General features: G+C 42.7%; 1 protein-coding gene and 1 pseudogene across 9 annotated transcripts in view; both read right to left on the reverse strand.

The window, feature by feature from the left end:
- The window catches only part of LOC109912679 (myosin-16), a 269,712-nt gene that overhangs the window by 31,654 nt on the left and 213,609 nt on the right, over positions 1 to 24,449 (reverse strand). For all 9 annotated transcript variants that reach the window (XM_048610911.1, XM_048610913.1, XM_048610909.1 and 6 more), the window contains 2 exons: positions 20,702 to 20,898; positions 63 to 195 (listed from right to left, as the gene is read on the reverse strand). In XM_048610911.1, the coding sequence (XP_048466868.1) occupies positions 63 to 195; positions 20,702 to 20,898 (330 nt within the window). The remainder of the gene's footprint in view (positions 1 to 62; positions 196 to 20,701; positions 20,899 to 24,449) is intronic.
- On the reverse strand, positions 18,608 to 18,921 carry LOC109919529 (annotated as a pseudogene).

The raw sequence follows: 24,449 nt of genomic DNA on the forward strand, positions 1-24,449 counted from the left end.
GGTGGTGGTTAGTGATTATCAGGGAATCCCGATCATTCCCGGGTTGTCCGGGGAAGACGCACCTTCTCCACATCGATGCTCAGCTCCTCCACCTCTGCCTGCAGTCGCTGCTTGGTCTTCTCCAGGCTCGAGCACTTGGCCTGGGCGGCCTCAACTGCTTCCTCGGCCTCTTGTAAACGTGACGTCAGCTTCTTCCTGTCAGGAGCCAAACATTACGTTACGTCGTTACATTTTTTTTTATTTCCCTGCAGCTTTTCCAGTCGATTCAAATTTTGTCAGTGTCCTAACAACATGAATACAAAGCACAACTTTGTGCTGTGGTAACAAAGGTGTAGAGCTGGATGAACACAGCAGGCCAAGCAGCATCGTAGGAGCAGGAAGGCTGACGTTTCAGGCCTAGACCCTTCTTCAGAAATGGGGGAGGGGAAGGGGGTTCTGAAATAAATAGGGAGAGAGTGGGAGGCGGATAGAAGATGGATAGAGGTGAGGATAGGTGGAGAGGAAACAAACAGGTCGAAGAGGTGGGGATGGAGCCAGTAAAGGTGAGTGTAGGTGGGGAGTTAGGGAGGGGATAGGTCAGTCCAGGGAGGACGGACAGGTCAAGGGGGCGGGATGAGGTTAGTAGGTAGGAGATGGGGGTGTGGTTTGAGGTGGGAGGAGGGGATAGGTGGGAGGAAGAACAGGTTAGGGAGGCGGGGACGAGGACGAGCTGGACTGGTTTTGGGATGCGGTAGAGGGAGGGGAGATTTTGAAGATTGTGAAGACCACATTGATACCATTGGGCTGCAGGGTTCCCAAGCGGAATATGAGATGCTGTTCCTGCAACCTTCGGGTAGCATCGTTGTGACACTTTGTGCTGTGCCTGGACACCACTAGAGGTCTCCACGCAAGGAGACTTCTGATGCCTGCTGACAACAGGAGGGGTGCTCTCGAAACATTTCATCTCATACTTATCAGGGTACTTGCAAAAATACCACATTTCAGGGAACGCTCCTAACTCTGGGTCAGAGGTTCTGTGTTCAAGTCCAATCTTAGGGCTTGATGACTCTGAAGGAGTGTCATAAAGTAGACAAAAAGGTTGATGATTAATTTGTAAACCCTTCAGACATGCAGGCTAAGAGCAGTAGAGTCTCCTGGTCAGAAGGCATGATGTGGGAACTCAGCACAAAAGCCTGAACTTCCTGTCACCGGCCAGCACCCCTTAAATCCCCCAGTCTCTCTCTCGAATCCCCCAATCTCTCTCTCTCTCTCTCTAAAATCGACACACATAAATTTGAAAGGAATCAACAATTTATACTTTCAAGATAAAATAAGTGCCAATTAGTTGGCAAGGCAACTTCAATTTGCTGGTTTGGGAGCAAGGGGAATACACAAGGGAACGACTGATCCCACACTTTTGTTTGAACCAACAAAGTGAACAGTCACTGAAAACCATACTGTGAAGCCTCTTCCAAGGGTGCCCAGCTTGAAGAAGTTCTCCTCCTCTCTCTGAAGAGATCTCAGTTGTCTCTCACCCACTGCAATCCCCTGGTTTTCCCCATCCCCACTGCCCCTCCCTCTATTTATTTCTGAGCTCCCTTCCCCCTCCCCAGTGCTGAAGAAGGGTACAGACCCGAAATGTTGCCTTTCCTGCTCCTCACGTGCTGACTGACCTGCTGTGCTCTTCCAGCTCCACATTTTAATCGACAAATGAAAATTGTTGCTCCATTTTAAATTTTGTATTCTTGCATGTGCCCTGATGAGTGTGTGAAGCAAAAAGCTGAAAAAGCAGGTCTAATCTGTGGCACCAGGACCATGACCCACTGATAGGTCCAGGAGGTTATTCCAAATTACAGACACACAAAAACAGGAGCAAAAGTAGACCATTCAGTCTTATCAAGCCTGTTCCACTATTTCAATACGCTTGTGGCTGATCCATTTCTACATTCCACGTTCCCATTTACCTCTCGGAGAAAAAAAAAAATTCTCCTTATTTCCCTCCCAAAGTTGCGGCCCATTGTTATGGAGTCACCCATAGAAGGAAACACGGTCTGCCCATCCAACTTGGTGGGACCATTCAGGATCTTATACACTTCAACCAAGTCTTTTAAAATCCAGCGGAAATACGTCCAGCCTGTCCAACCTCTTCTCTCAAATCAACACACTCACTGCGGCAATCAATCCAAGAAACCTCCTCTCAACCACCTTCAATGCAATTAAGTCCTTCCTTAAATAAGGAGGACAGAGCTGCACACAGAGATGTGATCTCACCAATGCCCTGTATAAGTGAACACCATTATTTTTACGTTAAGTTGCTCTTGTAATAAAGCATAATATCCCATTAGATGTCCCGATGACACACCTTAAGTGATATGTGTGCTAGAACACCCAAAAATCACACCACAGCACCAAGGATTCACAGTTGCTATGGAAATGCATATTTTGATACGCACATAGTCGTTTTTTTGCAGCTACAGTGTTGATACAGGCTGTAACCTCTGACCAGCAGGTCCCTCCCACTTCTTCTGCCTGCCACTGGCATGTACTGGAAAGATCGCCAGGTAATAATCAAACTGTTTAGCCAAGTCAAGAAAGCATTTAGCGCGCTTGCGTTCATTGCTCAGACCTTTGAATATAGGAGTTGGGACATCATCTTGAGGTTGTACAGGACATTGGTGAGGCCTCTTCTGGAGTATTGTGTACAGTTCAGGTCACCCTGTAACAGGAAGGGCATTATTAAACTGGAGAGGATTCAGAAAAGATTCACCAGGACGTTGCTGGGAATGGAGGGTCGTGAGATATAAAAGTAGAGTGGAAAGACTGGGATTTCTCACTGGACTGTAGGAGGTTGAGGGGTGACCTTAGTGAGGTTTATAAAATCATGAGCGGCATAAATAAAGTGAATGATGAGAGTCTTTTGACGAGCGAGTTCAAAACTAGGGGGCATATTTTTAAGGTGAGAGGGGACAGATTTAAAAAGGACATAACAGGCAACCTTTTTTACACAGAGAGAGTGGTTTGTATGTGGAATGAACTTCGACAGAAAGTGGTGGATGCAAGTAGGGTTACAACGTTTAAAACACATTTGGATAAGTTCATGAATAGGAAAGGTTCAGAGGGTTATGGGCCAAGCTCAGGCAGGTGGGACTAGTTTGATTTGGGATTATGGTCGGTGCGCACTGGTTGGACCAAAGGATCTATTTCCATGCTGTGTGTGTCAACGATGCTAAGCCATGACCTTTTCAATTCACTGACAATTCCCCAATCACACCACTAGATGGTGACCACATGCCAATGAATAAGTGAAGAATTCCGAGGTCAAACTGCACTGTTCGAGGTTTGACTACGAAGAATTACCAAGCTACAAATAACCCGAACAAAGGCACTTTTTAGCTCGTGTCCTTCATATCTGTAAAGAATGTAAGTTTCTTGCTAAATCACAGCCAATTGATTTATTCACTCCTATGCTGTGTCACACAAGAGTTCAGGAAATAAATAAAAGGAAGACAGGAATTTAATTATTAACTGAATAACTTTAGAACAATGTCCTGGCAATTCCCAAGAGAGTATGTGGTTACACTCAAATCAGAGCTGTGCAGGCCACAGAGACAATCTGGAGAGTTACTCAACTTGTTTGCTTCCTCCCAGCTGAAATGTACACCCTGCCGTAGGATTCCTGCACTGTTTTCCTATTAATTGCACAGAATAGGCATTTGTCTCATTATCAAAGCAAATCTGCAAATACTCCTTCAACTAGCAAGGCTGCTTGCAATGCTCTTGCCCCTAAGGACTGTCTCCATAATAATAATGCATTCAAATAGATGACAAAAGCCCACCAGGTTCTCCTGTGCCAGGGCCTGACCCCCTAAACAAAGTAGCATCGATATCTTCGGGGGCCTGAGCGGGTCTGACAGCTTGGCTGCTTCCTTCGACCGTGAAGGGGGATAGGTCGGACATGTGTGGAGACATCGGAGCTAACTTGTCCAACACTGTGTCTCTGCAGAGTTGGGCACAGCCAAGCTGCCCCTGCAACTGCGGGTTCAGTTCGCAACTGCAGAGCTCAGAGCCCTCCAGGCACTCTCTAGTACATTTGCAGCAATTCCCTCCACGGATAGTTGCAGAGGCTCTGGCCTTCAGCTTCAGCTTGCTCCTGGGCAGCCGGAAATCTATCCTGCACAGATAGAATCGCACAGCTGGGCCAACAATCACTGCAAAGGCTGTCCAACTGCTCCAGCTCTTTCTCCATGGAACAAATGGACATGATCTTGCGAAGGTAAACAGCATTCTTGGTCTTCTATCTACTGGTACAGAATAGAAAGGGGCATGATGTAGAATTGGCACAAGATGTTAATGCATGTATCGCACTGCACACACCTTTATACTTCCCACAGGATGGCACGGTGGCACCATGGTTAGTACTGCTGCCTCACAGGGCCAGAGAGCGTTCGGAGGGTCAGTGCAGATTTGATGGGCCGAATGGCCTCTTTTTGCCATGTAGGGATTCTATGACTATACAAAGGGTGCACAGCATTAGGAACAGATGCAGCAAAAGCTCAATACCCTGATACCCAGGTTAGCAACATAGAAAATAGGAGGAGTAGACCATTCGGCCCTTCGAGCCTGCCCCGTCATTCCACACAACCAGGGCTGACCATGCCACTCAGTCCCCAGTTCCAGCTTTCTCCCCATACCCTTTAATCCTAAGAAGTTTACTGTAGAATCCCTACAGCCTGGAGGCAGGCCACTCAGCCCATCGAGTCTGCACTGACCCTCTGAAAGGTCCCTGGCGCTGTGAGGAAACAGTGCCAGCCACTGTGCCACCCTATGGATTTCTGCGAATCTGAAGTCACATGTAGGCCAGATTATGGTAAGGCTGGCAGATTTCCTTTCCTAAAGGACATTAGCGAACCAGATGGGATTCTATGAAAATTGATGACTGTTGTCATGGTCACCATCATGGAAACTAACATGTAATTCTATGTCAACAGAATTCAAATTCCACCAACTACAAATGTTATTGATTACTAAAATACAACTAACACCACCTATATTGTCTCACATTAACATCACTGAAGCCTTGCTCAATGAGATGTTGCTACAAATCGCTAACATCAATAATATCTGCTGCATACTGGCCAAGCTGGAGCAGCTCAGATGGATGAAAGAACTGATGAGTACATGGATAATATTTTTATAAAGCATGTTAAAAGGTTTTTTTAAAATATTTTTACGATGTTTGCATCCTATATTGATCTGCAAGAATACACAAACTTCAACAATTATGAACTGAATGAACACAATTACAAGTACATTCAACATCTAATTGTTGCATTGTTTTATTAGTAGTTTTGTTTCTGCTGCCATAAGGGGTCATGAAAACTAGTCATATTTGGAGAGCTGAGAGGAGAAAGATTTAAAAGGGACGTAAGGGGCAACTTTTTCATGCAGAGGGTGGTGTGTGTGTAGAATGAGCTGCCACAGGAAGTGGTGGAGGCTGGTACAATTACAACATTTAAAAGGCATCTGGATGGATATATCAATAGGAAAGGTTTAGAGGGATATGGGCCAAATGCTGGCAAATGGGACTTTATTAATTCAGGATATCTGGTCTGCATGGATGAGTTGGACCAAAGGATCTGTTTCCAAGCTGTACATCCTTATGACTAGTTTGGGAAAAACAGATTTAGGGGAAGTTAGACAAGTATTTGTGGGAGCAGGGAATAATAGTTATCATAGTTGGTTTAAATTAGAAAAGCAGGAGAAGGATCATGTTTAAACTCAAGTAATGAATGACAGGGTTAAGTGTCATGCTTCTATCCTGTATATCCTACCCCTAGGTTATAAAAGCATTTGACTAATCTCTAACTTCACAACATATCAAAATCTATTCTGGAGAAGTCGTACGAAAGTCTGTGGGATTGGAAACGTTAATGCTGTTTGCGTCCCAACGTGCTGAGGTTATCGAGCACTCCCGGTGTTTATATCACATCCAATAGCTCACCAACGTCCCCGTGGCCTTCCACCGTCTGCGCCTGTACCGTCCGGCCGTGTGCGTGTGCTTGTGTGTGGTGCAAACAGCACCAATTCCCTAATTGAGCTTCAGTAAGGCAGGTTTAAGGTTTATCATGGAGCCAAAACAAAGTGGATTTAACGCAACAGTCAGATGAGCACTCTGCCATACTGAATGACAGAACAGGCTCAAGGGGCCGAATGGCCTAATCCCATTCCTGCTTCTGTCAAATGCAACACCAGTCATTTCTGAAAAAAATGTCATTCACCTTTTACGAATTTGAAAAGAAAATTCAAGAGAAATTATTTAAGGATGTCTAAAGCCTTTTAAAAGTTACACTCAAAGAGCAAAGTGCAAGCCTAAAAGTTTGAAAAGGGTTAGTCAAAAAGCGGTAAATATATGAAACAGAACTCGCTTCAAGACCAAGCAATGAACTATTCACTTGCTTACGCAAGTGATCATAGAACATCTCACGCTCATTGTATTGGAAACACCTTTGATAATCATCTGTCTGAAGACAAAGAAAGGCTGCATTTATGAGATAAAAAGGTTTACAGGGCAATCAGTTATAACAACACAGGAACAGAAATAGGCCATTCAGCCCCTCGAGCCTGTTCCGCCATTCAATGAGATCATGGCTGATCTATGTCCTAACTCCATATTCCTGCGGCCCATAATCCTTTAATACCCTTGCTTAACAAAAATTTAATCTGTCTCAAATTTAAAATTAGCAACTGATCGAGCATTAATTGCTAATGTGGAAGAGAGTTCCAAACATCTACCAGCCTTTGTGTGTCAAAGTGCTTCCTCATGTCTCTCCTGAATGGTCTGGCCCCAATTCTCAGGCTATGCTCCCTCGGTCTAGAATCCCCAAACAATGGAAATAGTGTATTTTCATCAACCCTGTCTTTTCCAATTAATACCTTAAAGACTTTGGTCAGATCACCCTTTAACCTTCTAAATTCTAGAGAAAGCAGGCCTAATTTGTATAATCCCTCCTCATGACTTAACCCCTGAAGTCCAGGTATCATTCCTGTTAACCTATGTTGTACTCCCTCCAAGACCAATATATCCTTCCCAAGGTGTGGTACTTAGATCTGCTCACAGTACTCCAAGTGGGGCCTAATCAGTTTCGTATAACTGCAGCATAACTTCTGCGTCCTTATTCTCCAGTCCTCTAAATGTAAAGTTTTTTTTTTAAAAAAAGAGCTCTCAATGATTTCAAGGATCTGAGCACGAGATAACAGCTGGAAAGCTTGCACTTAATTCAAGACAATCTATTGAGGTGAGGACCATAGCAAAGTCTTTATCTTGTATCATGATATTAAAGACTCACTTTACCATCTGAACAAACTGATTCTGATCAGTATCGTTGTTGTGTGTGTCCAGGCTAAATTAAAACAACTTGACAATTCCTCAGCAGCATTGCCTCATCACTGCTGTTGGGCAGAACTTCAATTTCTGTGCTGGTGTCACACAAGTCACGACAAATCGCCAGCCCATCCTACATCTCTCCCGACTTTCACTTCCATTAAATGTAAAACTGATTGGCAACTCATTCTCACACATTTACACCATTTCAGAAAATTCAGACTAAACTCCAATCGGTCATAGCCAGAAAGCACGGAAACAGACCCTCTGGTCCAACCAGTCCATGCCGACCGTAATCCCAAACTAAACTAATCCCACCTGCCTGCACTTGGCTCATGTCCCTCCAAATCTTCCTTATTCATGTACTTATCCAAATGTCTTTTAAAAATGTAACTGTACCTGCATCCACCACTTCCTCTGGAAGTTCATTCCACACATGAACCACACTCTGTATAAAAAAGTTGTCCCTCATGTTTTTTTTTAAATCTTTCTCCTCTCACCTTAAATATATCCTTTGTCTTGAAATCCCCCACCCTAGGGAAAAGACATCTGCCATTCACCTCACCTAAATCCCTCATGACTTTATAAACCTCTCAAGGTCTTTGAAGCTCGAGGTTAGAAGGTAGCTTGTCCCCACCTCCCTAACCTGTCCTTCCTCCCACCTATCCCCTCCTCCCACCTCAAGCCTCACCCCCATCTCCTACCTACTAACCTCATCCCGCCCCCTTGACCTGTCCATCCTCCCTGGACCGACCTATCCCCTCCCTAACTCCCCACCTACACTCACCTTTACTGGCTCCATCCCCGCCTCTTTGACCTATCTGTCTCCTCTCCACCTATCTTCTCCACTATTCATCTTCTATCCGCCTCCCCCTCTCTCCCTATTTATTTCAGAACCCCCTTCCCCTCCCCAATTTCTGATGAAGGGTCTAGGCCCGAACGTCAGCCTCTCTACTCCTATGATGCTGCTTGGCCTGCTGTGTTCATCCAGCCCTGCACCTTGTTGTCTCAGATTCTCCAGCATCTGCAGTTCCTACTATCTCTAATAACTGCTCGCAATTATTTTGATTGACAAGATAGGTGACCATTGAAAGGGGGACAGGCAGGGAAAACGTAGGGACACATCAAATGTGCCACGGTCTTGCTGCCTGACAAAGTTGGCCCATGGCGCTGAATGGCCAAGTCCTGGTCCTGTTTCTTATACTTGTACACCCTGTCCCTTTTAGAAGGAGCTACTTTTGTAAAAGTTGTGTTTAATTGGCTGAAATCCGACTCGAGGTCAGTTTTGAAACAATTACGCCTTGCTGACGCCCAGCAACACAAACTTTTTAGCGAATGAGAATTTGTGGGGGTAAAAAATGAAAATTTCCTGACTGCACTTCGGAAAGGCCTAGTTCTAATTTTAAGCTTGTGGTCCTTGTTCTGGATCCTCTACCTTACTCCCAAAAGCAGGGGAATAACCTACATTTGTCTATTTTGGCATTTGGCTGTAACTGCATCCAAAATGGCTTCAGTCGGAGCTCAACCGCTCCATCTATTTCCTTCTCTTTTATCTTCTCCCAGCCATGAAGCCCATGGCCTCCCGGCCCGGCAGCCTCCTGGTGGCCCAGTATGGACTTGCAGTCTTGAGGTGATTTCTCCAAGTGCGGTCCCACTGTGGCTAAGCACTTAAGAAAGATTGTAATGTTTGAACTTTCAGCTTCATGTCTTTATTTTCTACTTAAAACTAAGAAGGTCTGCAATCTGTAACTTTTAACCTTATTTTGTTTGTTTTACACTATAGTATAATTACTGCAATGTTTAACTTTTAACTTTGTTCTTTCTTTCTAGCTTGTTCTTAAGATTCTGTACCTAGGTATTTGTACCTAAGATGGCACCTTGTGTCGTGACATTACAAACTGTTCACTGTACTCTTGTACTTTTGTACTTGAGTACATGTGACAATAAAATTGAAATCAAATCAAATCATTTTTAACCACTTCAATTAGCTCCCCTTGGATGTGGGCCCCTAACTCCACTTACCTGCCTATCCCACTTGGCCAGCATATCAATTAAAAGGTGGAAGCAAAATGCAAAGTTAAAGGTTTTTAAATTACTTTTGAAGTTAGGAAAGGTTTAACGGTGGTAGATTCTGTAACTTTACTTTCCCCTATCAAAGGCAAAGTTTAAAAGAAAAGCAAAAAACTTAGGAGACTGAGGAAAAAGGTGAAACTGGGAGCAAGAAAATAAAGTGAAGAATAACATGAGCCAGAAATCCTTTCACTTAAATATTTCGGTTAGTTCTTCACTATCAACCTTCCTGACTCCCAAACAGGAGTGTTAAGATTTGAAAAGAACAAATAGTTCACATAACACTGCATCAGCAGCCAATTTGAGCTGTGTTTTAGGGAGAGCTGCCTTTCAGATGACACAGTAAACTGATGACCTTTCTGTTTGTGCTATTCTGTAAAAGATCCAATGGCACTTTGCAAAGATTAAGTATTCAGGCCAATGATTATTCTTCAGTTTACACCAGTGAAACAGATTAACTGGCCACTCATGTTTATTGTCAAACTCTGCCAAAATCCAACTGGCTGCTCGAATAGATACCAAAAATAATTTATTGGCTGAAAGAGTTTTTGGAACATTTGGAAGCTGCTGTGAAATATTCCAGATAAGTGCAAGCTCTTTGTTTGACAGAATTAGGCAACTTCCCGTAACTCCACCATTCAGGTGCTGCAGAAGAAAATTAATTCCAGGACAAACATGGGAAATCCCAAAAATGTAAACTGTGATCCATTCATCAGTAATTACTTTAGGAAAGAGAGTGAACACCCTGGCATTGACGAACAGTCTGGATTACTTAAACTCAGGGCTCATTTTGGGGATAAGATTCTTGGGGGACTTGACAGGGTAGATGTGACGAGGTTGTTGCCCGTTAAGGGAGATTCTAGTACCAGAGGGCATAATCACAGAGTACAGGGTTGAATATTTAAGACAGAGATGAGGGGGAATTTCTTCTCACAGAGAGGAGTGAGTTTGTAGAATTCTTTACCACACAGGGCTGTTGAGTTGTGTTGTTCAGTATATTCAAGACCCATTTTCAATCAGTAAGGGTTACAGGGAAAAAGGCAGGAAAGTGGAGATGAGGATCATCAGATCAGGCATGAATCATTAAATAGCGGAACAGACTCAATGGGCTGAATGGCCTACCTCTGCTCCTACTAGGTACTGAATGGTGTGCTTCTTGTCACTGAGAAGACAGGAAAGTGGGGTGGGGGGGATGGCCTGAGAGACAGCAAAGTAATGCCCACTTTGGTTCCACAGAATTGCCATACATAAAATGCCATGTATGTTCTTGACCAAATCATCATAGCCACGAAAAAAATTAGGGGAAAAGATGTTAAGAAAACATGGCTAGCCAAAGCAAACTTCTAGGCATGCCCCTCACTGACATATGCTCTGGAAAGTGCTATCTTGACACAATCTCATTCTCTCCATATCCTTGTGTCTTCACTCTAAACATTTCATGCTCTCAACCCAGGCCATCATGGTTCTTAACTCGTGCTTTAACTTGAGATTGAATGCTCCACTTCCTTTAGTGTTATTTGGAAATTGCTTTTGTTCAACTGCTTTTTTTTTTAAAAAAAGAAAGAAATTTAAGAGTCTTTACAAATTAAAGACCACTGCAATAAAAAAAACGCAATAGGCTGGACTTTATCAGAAATTGGCCAAGTGTCAACTTTGGCAAGTTTCAAGCAGGGTCTTGATACGGGACCCCTATGGGGATTTCTTACATTATTCTTAGCAACTCACTTCATTAACTACACACAACACCACTTGTCCTATCTTCCCTCACATTATAGGCAAATCCATTCTTCTAGGATTTCAGCTACCAATGCCATCTTGAAAGCCCAGCCCTGCACCCTGTTGACTCCTGCCAGCCAGGAGCTGCCCTTTCATGATGCATATAGTGGGAAGAGCACCAAAAACAGAGGCTGACACTTCACTGCAGTCATCGACGAACATCTCCACTTCTGGCCTTATGATGGAGGGAAGGTCATTGATGAAGCAGCTGAAGATGGTTTGGCCTAGGACACTACCCTGAGGAACTCCTGTAGAGATATCCTGGAGCTGAAATGACTGATCTCCAACAAGCACAATCAATTTTCTACGTGTCAGGTATGAATCCAACCACTGGAGAGTTTTCCCCCCAATACCCACTGATTCCAGTCTTTGCTAGGGCTCCTGGATGCCTCACTCGGTTGAATGCAGCCTTGATATTAAGGGCTGTCACTCTCATCTCATATGATCAGTTTCCATCCTTCATAATTATTGCCTCCCCTAAATCTCTAGCTCAACAGTGGTCCCTGATAACACCACCTGACTTTCTCTGAGCTGACCCCCAGGTATGACTGTGATCCACACCTTGAGTGACTTGCAGAGACAGCTCCAAATGATGTGTGATTGATCGCTATGCTGTTCTCTGACTGACTTACCAGCATTCCCTAGACTGGCTACATTGGACCTGCAAGACTGAACAGTATGGACTGCCATTCCCTGCACAGTAGTGAAACGGACCCCCTGAACCTGACTGCCCCAAATGGCTTATCGACCATGTCCAAGACCTTCGAACTGATATCAGACATGGGCTTTAACATAGTGCTGGGTTCCCCTTACTAAAGACAGTCTTCCTTGGCCTGACTGAGGACTACTGCCCTTAGACTGAGACACGGCTGTTCGTTAAGTGCACATACAGCGTGTTCACTGTGTACATTGCTCATACATGTATAGGTGAAGGATTGACGTAGCAGAGTGACATGCAACAACATGACCACCCCTGTGACTGATCACCGCTGGCAACAAAAGCAAGCTTGTTTCTTTGCTAAACAGCACAACATGGTGAAAACACCGAGAGCCTTTAGTTCTGGCTGAGGCAGCAAGAAATGCAAAACAGCATGGCAAGGCGGAGCATCTAAATAGGTGCAAAGTGAATGAGCAACAAGAGAGCAAGCGAGGAGCCATGAGACGTACCCTGTTCCAATCCATGAGATGGCTGCTTGGCCATGCTTGTGGAAGTGTGCTAACAGCAACGTTACAATGAAAGGTAACAGGGGGTACAGTCCAAAAATGCAGCATTAAGGTGGGCAATTGTACTGTCAGGGGGTCGGAGATGCACCTTGACAATGCAGTGAGGTTGGTACACATCAGGAGGTGCAGGGTCCACAGGAGACAGTGGTGTAGTGGTAATGTCATTGGACTAGTAATTCAGGCTCTAAGGCCTGGGACCTGAGTTCAAATCCTCTCACGGTAACCAGTGGAATAATGAATAAGTCTAGAATATGAATTATATAAAGCCATGGTAACCAGCACAGATTGCTGTACAAACCTGTCTGCTTCATTGATTTATTGAAGAGAAGGAGGTCTCCCATTCTAAGGGTTTGGCCTCAGTAATGTGGTTAATTCTCAACTGCACTATGAAAAGGTCCATAGAGTCACTTGATACGAGGGGAATTAGAGATATGCAACAAATGACGGCCTTGCGAGAGGTGGCCAACATCCCCATGGGAACCCTGCGCCCATAAAGTATTCAATTGTAGAGTGGGGGTCATCCACACCCAACAACTGTAAATCTCCCAATGAATGTTAAAGATTTCACAGCAAGATCTCAGGTCTCCACTTGCTGGGACTGTCTGCAGAGAGATTCTGAAGTGGATATACTATCAAATTTCAGCAAAAGTGATCACTGAAAAACTGCAGAAGTTAAAAGTGGACAAGGCACAGGCTCAGAAGATTTTGACTCACTCAAAGCCCACTTGGACAGATTTAAAAATCAGGCCCAGTACGAGGTACTTAAACTGGCTAAGCACCATTTTTAGCAGGACCTTGAGAAGGAAGAACCAGGCCAAGTGACGATAGAAAGCCCCCAATACAACACAAATTATTACTTCGTAGTATACAATTTGAATGTTGCTGAAGAGAGACTTGTTACCAAAGCTTTTCATTTTGCATTCATCAGGATAAGTGCAAGAATGCCAAATTTTAAGTGATGAGAACAATTTGTACTAAAGGAGAAAAAGGTGCTAATAGGTCAGCAAGTTGACAGACTGACCGAGTAGCTGACCGAGAAAACAACAAGAAACTGTAGGTTCTCCAAGCTCTCAGGTAATTCCATATGGCACAAAGTGTAAACATCTTCCTTTCAGTTGCAGAGACTATTAATGAATGTCACTTCCAGCAAAAGCACAAATGTGCCTCAGGACACAAGGCTGAGGTTTAATCAAAGCATTCAAGAGGAAATGGGATTATTATCTGAAAAGGAATAATGTGCAGGGTTAGAGGAAGATGGCAATAGAAATGGCACGAGAAGCACTGCTCAGTTGGAAAGCCGGCACAGACATGATGGGCCAAAAGATCTCCTTCTGTGCTGTAGCCATTCTGTGATTCTGTCAGTTCTCACTAACACCAAGCTTAGTGGTAACAGTAAGGAAGCAAACTGAATAGACAAGCAGAGGAATAAAGTACTATTTCCCCAAGAGGTAACAATTAGTTTGTATAGGCTGGTCATGACAGCACAAGAAGGTTTGCGCTGGGTGCTCCAGTTTCCTCCCACAGTCCAAAGACGTGCAGGTTAGGTGGACTGGCCATGCTAAATTACCCAGTGTTTCAGGGATGTGCAGGTCAGGTGCATTAAGCCATGGGAAATGTAGGGTTACAGGGAAAGGGTAGAGAGATGGGTCTGGATGGGGTGCTCTTTGGACGGTTAGTGTGGACTTGTTGGGCCGAATGGCCCGTTTCCAGACTTTAGGGATTCTGTGAAGAAGGATATCCTAGCAAGAATGTGAACATGAAAAGGCAAACAAAATGATCATTTTATAAACTCAGTGCTCGGATGCGAGTGGCCAGAATGTATTGTCCATCCTTAATGGTCCTTGAGAAGTTGATGGTGAGCTGCCTTTGTGAAGATGCCTCCGAGATTTTGTCACCCAGCAACAGTGAAGGATCAGCAATATTGCTCCAAGGGAAACTTATAGGTGGTGAGAAAATGAGAAATATCATGAGAAAAAAGGATTAAGGGAGACATGGCTAAATTATTGAAAATACTTACACTACAGACAATTTGAACTTGATAATATATTTAAAACCAGCAAAATTTCCACAACCCAGTTTTAAATATTTTATTCATTCATATGCAACGTGGGCTTCACTGGCAAGGCAATTATTTATTGCCCACCTCTAAGTGCCCTTGATAAGGTGGTGGGGAGTTGCCTGTGTGATGATACTGTGGCTTTAAGAGGTGTATTTTGTCCTGGATATTTTTAAAGAAAGGTTTTAAGGCAGAGATGGAGAGCAGTCTACCAGAGTGACTACAGTAAACAGCTTGAGGCGCCTCGGGGGTTTTTTTTGGAAAAAGTTGGAACAACAAAAGCAGCCTGAATGGGTGTGATAAAGCTCCAACAGAACGAAGATTTATAGTTTTAGCTTTCAGCAGTTGTTGCTGAGGCATCAGCAGGGTTGGATGCTACAGGAAATCTCTCCCTCCTGCTATACTCTCTCAGACTTCTCAATGATTTTCCTCTTGGGCTACTGAAGTTTCATGTGACACAATCTGTTGTCTGAATTTCCCTTTTACCAAAGATGCGTTTACAGCATGTTACTATATTGAAACAGTTAATGAGTAATAATGACTGTATCTATTATTCTGTTTTCCAATTGAGTTAAGTTATTCCAATTCCTTCTTTCTTTAGTTGTATTTTAATTGTAGTCGATGAATAAAGTGTGTTTTGCTTTAAATCCAGTAATTTGACCAATCAAATTGCATTTGGAATGCAACACTTTACATTTACCTTCAGGGAGAAAAAAATTAGGGTCCAGACTATCTTCTGATTATTTTGAGAGAGTTTGGTCTGGTCCATGACACCTTCTCGAACTGCTGCAGCCCATTGGTGTAGGATAATCCACAATGTCGTTAGAGAGAAAATTGCAGGATTTTGACCCAGTGACAATGAAGGAACAATGATATATTCCCAAGGCAGGATGGCGAGTAGCTTGAAGGATAACTTGTAGGCAGTGGTGTTCTCATTTCTCTGCTTTCCTTGTCCTTCTAGATGGTAGTGGTCGCAGTTTGCAAAGTGCCATCAGAGGAACCTACATACTGCTGCTTCTGTGCATCAGTGGGTGGAGGGAGTACACGTTTCTGGATGTGGTGCCAAGTGTACTACATTATCCTGAATGGTTTCAAGCTTCTTGGCTGCTGGAACTGCACGCATCCAGGCAAGTGGTTGATAATCCATCAGCCTCCTGACTTATGCCTTGTAGAGAGTGGGCAGGCTTTGGGAGTCAGGAAGTGAGTTACCTGTTGCAGTGTTAGTCCCTTTCATTATTTGGTCAATGGTAATCTCCAGAATGTTGGTCGCGGGGGATTCAGTGATGGTGATACCACTGAATGTGATGGTCAGATTCTCCCTTGTTGGAAATGGTTATTGACTGGCATTTGTGTTGTTAGAATGTTGTGTGCCAGATGTCAGGCCAAACTTGGATATAGTCCAGATCTTGCTGCATTTGGACGTGGACTACTTCAGTATAAGGAGCTGGGACTGATACTGACCATTGTGCAGTCATGAGCAAATATTTCTACATCTGACCTTATTGTGGAGGGAAGGCTTTTGCTCAAGCTTAGAGTCTTGAAGGTGCACAACGCATTTCAATTTAGCTGTTTTCAGAAGGCAGTGAACTTGCAGTAAAAATGTAACGGAGACAGACTATGGGGAGAATCTTCTGGAGAAACTTGATGGATAAATCAAAGGAATGGTCACTGATCGGAAAGGTTTGTCCTGGCCTGAATTGGTACTATGCTTGTATGTTATTCTTAGTTCTATGGTAGCACCTTTTTAAATTCATTCAAGCGATGTGGGCAAGGCTGGCTGGGCCAGCAATTATTCCCCATCCCTAGTTGCCCCTCGAGAAGGTGGTGGTGAGCTGCCTTCTTGAACCACTGCTGTCCATGTGCTGTGGGTTGACCCACAATGCCCTTAGGGAGGGAATTCCAGGATTTTAACCCAGCGGCACTTTCTCCTTTGTGAGGAAGTTATGAACTCGGGTCAATCCTGTAACTTGATGACATAATTCAAGCAAACATTCCAGTACAGGTGCTAAAACTTTAAACAAGAGTGGAGAAGTATTTTCCAAAGTCTTGGCCAACATTTAGCCTTCAAGCACCACACTTTAAACAGATGATTATTATCATATTAGACCTTGTGCATATTAGACCTTGCTGTAGGTGCTACATTACAATAGGCACTGCACCTCACTCTTTGCCTATCAAGCACATTGGAGTACCAGGAGGTTGTGAAAGGCTCTAGGGTGGCACGGAGGCTCAGTGGTTAGCACTGCTGCCTCACAGCACCAGGGACCCACGTCCGATTCCACTCTCCGGTGACCCTCTGTGCAAAGTTTGCACATGCCCCCAATTTCTGTGTGGGTTTCCTCCACGTGCTCCAGTTTCCTCCCACAGTCCAAAGATGTGCAGGTTAGGTGGACTGGCCATGCAAAATTACCCATAGTGTCCAGAGATGTGCAGGCTAGGTGGGTTAGCCATGGGAAATGCAGGGTTACAAGGATAGTGTGAGGGTTGGCAGGGTATCTGCGTGGGATGCTCTTTGGACGGTTGGTTTGGACTCAATGGGCCGAATGGCTTGCTTCCAACACTACAGGTATTTTATGATTCTCTAAGTGCAGATGTTTCTTTCTTATTGCTTCTGTACCCCCTTTTCCAGTACAGTTTTGCTTTTATGGTTGCATGTGTCAGATACCATAAGCAACTTATCCTTCTAATTAATGAGACTGACTATAGCCCCAGACTGTGCGCAAAATCTGTTTCACGCTGTTCATCTTATCCAACACGAAAATATTAACCTTACACATAAATTAAGGGAGGAACTAAAATCGATCTAACGGATACATATTTCACACTCAACGCGTGATGTTCCTTAAGCGATGGATGTAGTTGCAACCAATGCATCCAATACTATCACAGCACGCACTGTGAAATAAGAAGAAAAATAGATGTACAATGCATGTGCAAAAATATCTCTTGAGAGTATTTCTCCAGTACATGGTGGAAAGCAGCCAACTTTCCTTCTGAGTATTACTTTGATCACGAAAGCCAGAACAATCTGCAAGATGTTGGATTCCAATGGCTGACAGTCATACAATCAGCTGCTTTGATCTCTAGAGATGTATTTGCAACGTACATAATATAAATCTGAAAGACATGACTGAGAGCAGATGGTGGAGTGGAATAATCAGCTGAGCCACAATTACGTTGAAGAAAGCCCTCGCCGATTAGGAATCACACTGGCTGTAACCTCACGGAGCACAGCATTAGGAATATCCCAATAACTGCTCGTTAAGACCTACCATTTCAATACTCCTCTGAAAGGGAGGAGAGTGTTTAACTGTTGTGGTTCTCAGATCCTGAGAGCAAGACCTTTGCATGATTTGGCAGAGACAGGGTGCGCACCTGAATAAGATCATCCCTTAAAACTCCAGTCTGTAAGGAATTGCTGCTTCCGGGCATCTGGCATTCATTCTTGAAGATGTACCTGAAAGGATTCCATTCACTAATTTTGGACTGGAATGTTCTCAGGACAAAGATCTGAATTTTGGGTTAATTTTCTTTGTGGCTATTACTTTGGTTTCATCAAGCCTCTGTTTCTTCAGATTTTTATGTGCAATGTTAGATCATCAGTTAGCCTGAAAGAAGTGGAGGAGGAATGTATCTAGGGACATGATTTTTAACTTTAAGTTGGCAATGGGGTTGGAGGAGGAGTGAATGTGGAAATGAAAAGATCAATTTGAAGCTGTGCTGAAAAGCACAGCGGTTCCTCCTTTTATTAAAAAAAATTATCACTATTTTTAAGATTATGGGCATTGTGGATGTCTTTGTTTTAATTCTTTCGATGTGACCTGCAGGTTATTTCAGGAGGGGAGCAAGAGTCAATCGCATTATTACGGATTTGGAGTCACATATAGGCCAGTTAATGAATCAGTTTGTTTTTACAATGATCAGTGATAGTCTCACAGTTGCTAGCTTTCATTTCATTTCAATTCAATTCAATTTAAATTCCACCAGCCGCTATGTTAAGATTTTAAAATCGGTGGGTGTCCAGAGCATTAACCTGGACCTCTGGATTATTAGTCCAGTGACATTAGATTTTTTAAAATAATCATTTTACTATTTATTGTCAATTTATGTACAGCTGAGCTTTAGATCCTTGATGGGTATAGCATCGGACAGATCCTAGGCCCGTTAGCTTTAGTGGGCAGGTTACTGCTGAACTTGTATGTACCTTGCCACTGTTTACATGGGCACAGGTCACTTTACCCCAAATAACACCAGTCTTATTTAGTTTACCACCAAGATTTGCAGTGTCGTTCTTTGCTTTGTAGACGTAAGCTCATCTTTTGCCCAGGTAAAATTCTGCTTCACTGCAGCAAGAAACACCCTCAATCTTCAGGAGGGCAGTGTGCTCTCTCTAGTTTTGAAGGCCTCATTTGTAGCCTGTCAACATGGCTTTGCATCACAAATCTTTCGGGCAGCTGGATCACCCACCCTGATACCAAGATGGAGGAAATGACATTAGGTCACTATCTCCCTATCTGTAAGTTCTAGTGAATCACTCAGAAATGACAATAGAGACTGATTAGACTGATTGCAATCCTGGATTTCTGATTCCATATCCTCTTTGCAACAAGAACTAAAATGCATCAAAAAGTTCAAGACTCTCTCCCATCTGTTTCATCCACACATTTTTCCAAGGTACGTTCTTTCAGACTTTGTTCAGCTTGTGACGTCAAATGAATGCTTTCAGTAAAACGGATAGACTTTCTTTGGCTGAAGTAACCACAAATGGAACACACACGGCCATTTTGTTTCAGGAGATAACACCAAATAAGTAAACAAGAAGCTTTGAACTTTCTTTAAAGATTTTGCTTTTAATTTTAATCAAATGGTTAAAAAAAAGTGTCCAAAGCTTAGCATAGGATATAGTTATTAGCTACTAATATATGCAGATCTCTACTACGTGAAGCAGTTAATCTCACACTAATCCCAAGCAATTAATAGTTCAGGCTAACCTCCTCAATCTTGATCTCCCATTATCATGCCTGCACTTTGAGTTTTCACCAACTGTTCATAACTCAAGCAAGGTTGATGAACTGGAATGAAAGGCATTGATAAATTAGGTGAAAAGATCAATTTGAAGCTGTGCTGAAGAGCATGGCAGTTCCCCTTTTTTTTAAAAAGGTATGTTCACTATTTTGTAATGATGAACTGGAATGAAAGGCATTGATAAATTTAAGTCTCACCCACAGCTTTTTTCAAATTAAACATTCACCACGTCTTTCTATATAATATGGCTGTGACAAATGAAAGCTCTTAAAAGCATTCTGCTTCCTTGCACAACCTGTTAACTCCAGCCAACTTTTAAACATAAGACTCGAGTCATCAAGTCACATTTAACTCAACGTGTTCCATGCTTTGCATTACTTAATATATATACTTGACATCTAATAATAAAAAAATTGTCCAGATTTATTTCTTTGTACCTTGCCATATATTTCTGTCTTGATCTCTAACTCTTCAACTGAAAGCAACATTCTAATGTTAGGCATTGTATGTCACTTGAACTTTACTTAGATATTCAAACTATCAACTGTAATATCTTAAATTTTAATCAAAGGCTTCTCTGGTGAAAAATACACTTTTCTCTCAACCTTCCTAGACATTGGGATAAGGAATTTAAATCTTAAAGGGGCATTAATTCATAGTTTTAAGCTCTCTGAAGTGCTTCCGTGTAGAAATTATCAAACGTCATGAATATTCTTTTGCGTTGAGGGGTTGTTAACTCAAGCATTTTCTTGTACTCGTAAAGAGATATACAGCTCTTCTACAAATTCATCAAAGCTTTCATTAGAACAATCTTTCACCCCAGTTTTAGCTAACATATCAGTTAGGCAGCAAAAAAGCTCAAAGGCTGAACTGCAGATCAAAAAAAAACATTTTGCCACACCGTAACTGCAGGAATTTGTAACGTTCAAATTGTAGTGCTTATTCAGATTCTTAAACCAATGGTGAGAATGGTTATCACCCAATTTCTAAATGGTATGCACCAGATTATAAACCTTAAGCTTCAAATGTTGATATTTCTTGCTGTATCGCTTCAGGATTTATGTTAACAATTAAACGACATTTAAACTTTATTGCACAACTTTTATTACTCCATACCACAAAGGATTGCAAAATCTGCCTCTTAGGCTGAGCTCGTTTTAGGGTATCTGATAATAAACCACAACACTTACTTGGACTCTTCAAGCTCATCAGTCCTCTGAATAGCATCAGTCTCATAGCGTGTCCGCCAGTGGGTGACCTCACTGTTTAACTTGGAAATGAGTCTCTGCAGTTCAGATTTACTCTCCTGCTCCTCCTCAACTTGCTCCTTTAGCAGCTCATTGTCATGCTTGGCACTTGAGAGGCTCAAAGCCATTGTGCTCTTCAACTGAAGTGAGAAACAACGTTAAGATCAAACATGTACACTGACAAAACGGACATTATACTTTTACAACTCGCTGGAGGTTTAATTATCATAATCACAGCCCACTGCTGTGTAGCTTTGGAAGATGATACAAACATGCGCGATTGACATTAGAAAGTAGTTAAAGACTACTGCCTCTGCCAACTGAATAACTGTACGCATTAAACACCCATTCTTAATTGAAAGAAATGATTATCAATCTTTTAAAAAATACTGGGCATCCGCAACTCTGGGCTAGAAGGCCGCAGTTCAAGTCCCACTTGCTCCTGTATGTCATAACATTTCGGATTACTGCGTGTAAAAATACCTAAAAAATATTGAATGTAATCAAAGCAGAGAGCTTGTGATAATTTCAACATAGGTGTTCCAAGGTCTAAAATGAACGGGAAACAGCGCTAGCATATTGTAGTCCCATTTCTATGTATTTTGAATCAATCTGTTCAGATGTGGGGGACTGGTCAGACTTGATCCCAAGCCTCCTGGCTCAGAGGTAGGGACACTGCCACTGTACCCCAATAGCCCCATTTCTATGCCTTGTGCTCATGTCCAATAAGGATTTCTGCCAGTAATGGGGCAGAGCGTCGCAATTGCTTTTCTTTCAAGAATTAGCTCTGTTGCTTCTACTTGGTAGGTCCAGTTTTCAACTCTTTTTACTTCTGGCCTGTCAAAATGGTTCATAAAGTATGTTGGGACACAGTCATTGCATTTACGAGAATCAGTTTTAAATTTGGACCAGGCACACAGAAATGAAGGTTTGTCTCAGTGAAGCCTTTGTAATGTATTGTTATTAAAAAGAAATGAGTCGGAACTGAGATGACATTTGGCTCCAATTTGCTACCATAAACATTGTGGGGAAGTTGTCAGCACAGATCTTGCGGAACTGGAGCACACGTTGAGAATTTCAGAACATTTGCTCCTTCGTTATTTTCCATTAATTGAAAGTAATGACGAAAAGCAATACAGGGAGCCTGCCTCAACTGGTCAGGGAAATTCTGGCATACGGAGACATGGTATTTTCAGAGTTAGAAGGAACAGGAGTGGTCTTCCCAGCTCCAAAGAACATAATGGGCTTGTCCGCTATCTCCAGCCTCCTGGCTGTATTTCTGTTCCCAGACAGCTGTAAGTCTCAAAGAGTGAGATATTATCATGGTCCTGATTAGGGAACTGCATGGTGTCAGAAGCTTGCCTCATTTACTGAATTACAATAATCAGGGATGATTATGGTTCAGCCCTCAAGTCTTGCTTTTCTGGTACGACATTGCTGCACCACTACCCCAAGGTTTATAAACAACATTCTTTCTGTAGGTGACTGTGGCTCTCACTCCTATTTTTTGGCTAAAACTGAAGAAGAAATTGGGATTGAGTTACATTCCATTGTATCCCTACCTGTCACATCCAGGTGATAAAGTGTTGAAATAATATTCCAGGTGCTTCTGAGCTTTTGTATTTCAATGCTGGATGCTTGAGATACATGGCCATTTTGGTAGCCAGTATCAGAGAGGGATTTACATTCTTAAAGCTGCTAATACTGGCCAATAATTTTACAAACACACATAAGGAGCAGGAGAAAGCTTGCTCCACCATTCAATAAGCTTTCTGTTCTATTCATTCACGGGATGTGGGTCTCGCTGGGGGGGGCCGACATTTATTGCCAATCCTTAATTGCCCATTAAGTGGCTTGTGAGGACCATTTCAGAGGGCAGTTAAGAGTCAAACCGATTGCTGTGTATCTGGAATCACATGTAGGCCAGACCTGGCAATCAGGACAGATTTCCTTCCTTAAAGGACATTTATGAAGCAGATGGGTTTTTAACGACAATTGATAGTGATTGCATAGTTGCCACAAGCTTGTTTTCCATTACAGGCATTTTATTTAATTCAAATTTCACATCTGTCCTGGTGGGATTCAAACTCAGAACATCAGTCTGGATTACTAGTCTAGGTTCAAGGCTAATGATGGATTGAGGTCAAAACTCTATATTTCCTATGAGTCCTTTATTAGTCAGGAATCTACCTACCTCTGCTCTAAATGTATTAAATGACCCTGCCTCCACTGTTCTCTGGAGAAGAGAGTCACAAAGGCTCTCAGTCCTCAGGGAATTAAAATCTCCTCATCACTGCCTTTAATGGGTAACCCCTTATTTTTAACCCATGTCCCTGAGCTCTGGTCTCTCTGTCAAGAGGAAATGTCTCTATTTTCAATGCTGTGGCACAAAATCCAACCAATCCATGCACTGTTCCAAGCCTCCAACAATTGTTGCAGCAAACTCCCCTCTCATTCTGCTCCCACCACCACACTATGCTGACGCGCTGCTTTCTCAAGGCCTGGGAATCTGCCAGAAGCACTTTCAAAGATTCAGAGGCCAGAGGATTGACGGATTTGTAAGGACTCTCTGTCCCAATGCCTTTGAGGTCTTAACGTGGTACAAAAGACAAAAGGTTGAACAGGAAGCATGTGGGAGGAAGAGATCCTCAGTGGGGTCAAGAAAAATGGAAGTTCTGAGAGAGAATTCTAAAGGAATGGGGTTTAACGATTATATAATTAGCATCTGAGGGTCGACTACAATACAATAGATGATTCACAGTTAGTAGAAACGATGCCCATGAGCAACCTGGAGATGAACCATTCCAGCAGTACAGATCATGCAATGAAACCCTCTCATTACAGCTTATTTTTATCATGTAACATACGAAGAGAAAGATTTAACCGGCAATGCAATAAAACTCAAAATGCAAAGATCATGATAGATGAGGCTGAGCATTCAACTCAGCTAGCTAATTGCTCAACAGAAATCAAAGCCTCTCCGATCAGAAGCACTTTTGAAGAGGCTCAATACTATAAACAAACTTTAGATAACTGTGTTAAACATTTTCAGTTCACATCTGATAATTAGTATCTGAGCTGCAGAAACTGGATAAAACTTCCCTGAAAAGGCTAAAAGGGGGCCTGAAAAATATTATGCTTCTTCTGAAAAAGTGCTGTTTTAAATACTGCTTTAAATGGCACTGAAAGAGTAATTAAACCCAATCCAAGGGCTGCCTTATATCTCTTACTGCACCCTGTAAAATGGGGGATAAACCAGGGCAGGATGTGAGACCATTCTGCAGGAAGACAGAGGGCAAGGCATATGTTAGATTTCGCAAGGCCTTCTATCTTCAAACACACTGACACTTGAGTATAAATCTAGCCCATGGTAATCAAAGGATTATATAACAAAGTATGTTACATTACCTCATTTGTGACGCAAGTCAAGCAGGTTGTATTGACCCTAATTTAAGGCCTTATGGGGTGTAGCAAGTGTATCAAGCACGGAGCCCAAGCAATTACATCCGTGGATAAAGCTAATCATTAACAGAGTCGTACTTCTGGGTATTTGAGGCATTATGTAGAAGTTGCACTTCAGAATTATGGAGGAGCAATAATTTTAACTGAGATGAATTCTTTACTATTTTAGTGTGAAGCAGAATTCCAGCTCTCTCTCACTTACACACACACACACACACACACACACACA

Source organism: Rhincodon typus, chromosome 23 (genome assembly GCF_021869965.1).
Source record: "Rhincodon typus isolate 14 chromosome 23, sRhiTyp1.1, whole genome shotgun sequence".
Taxonomy (NCBI): Eukaryota; Metazoa; Chordata; class Chondrichthyes; order Orectolobiformes; family Rhincodontidae; genus Rhincodon; species Rhincodon typus.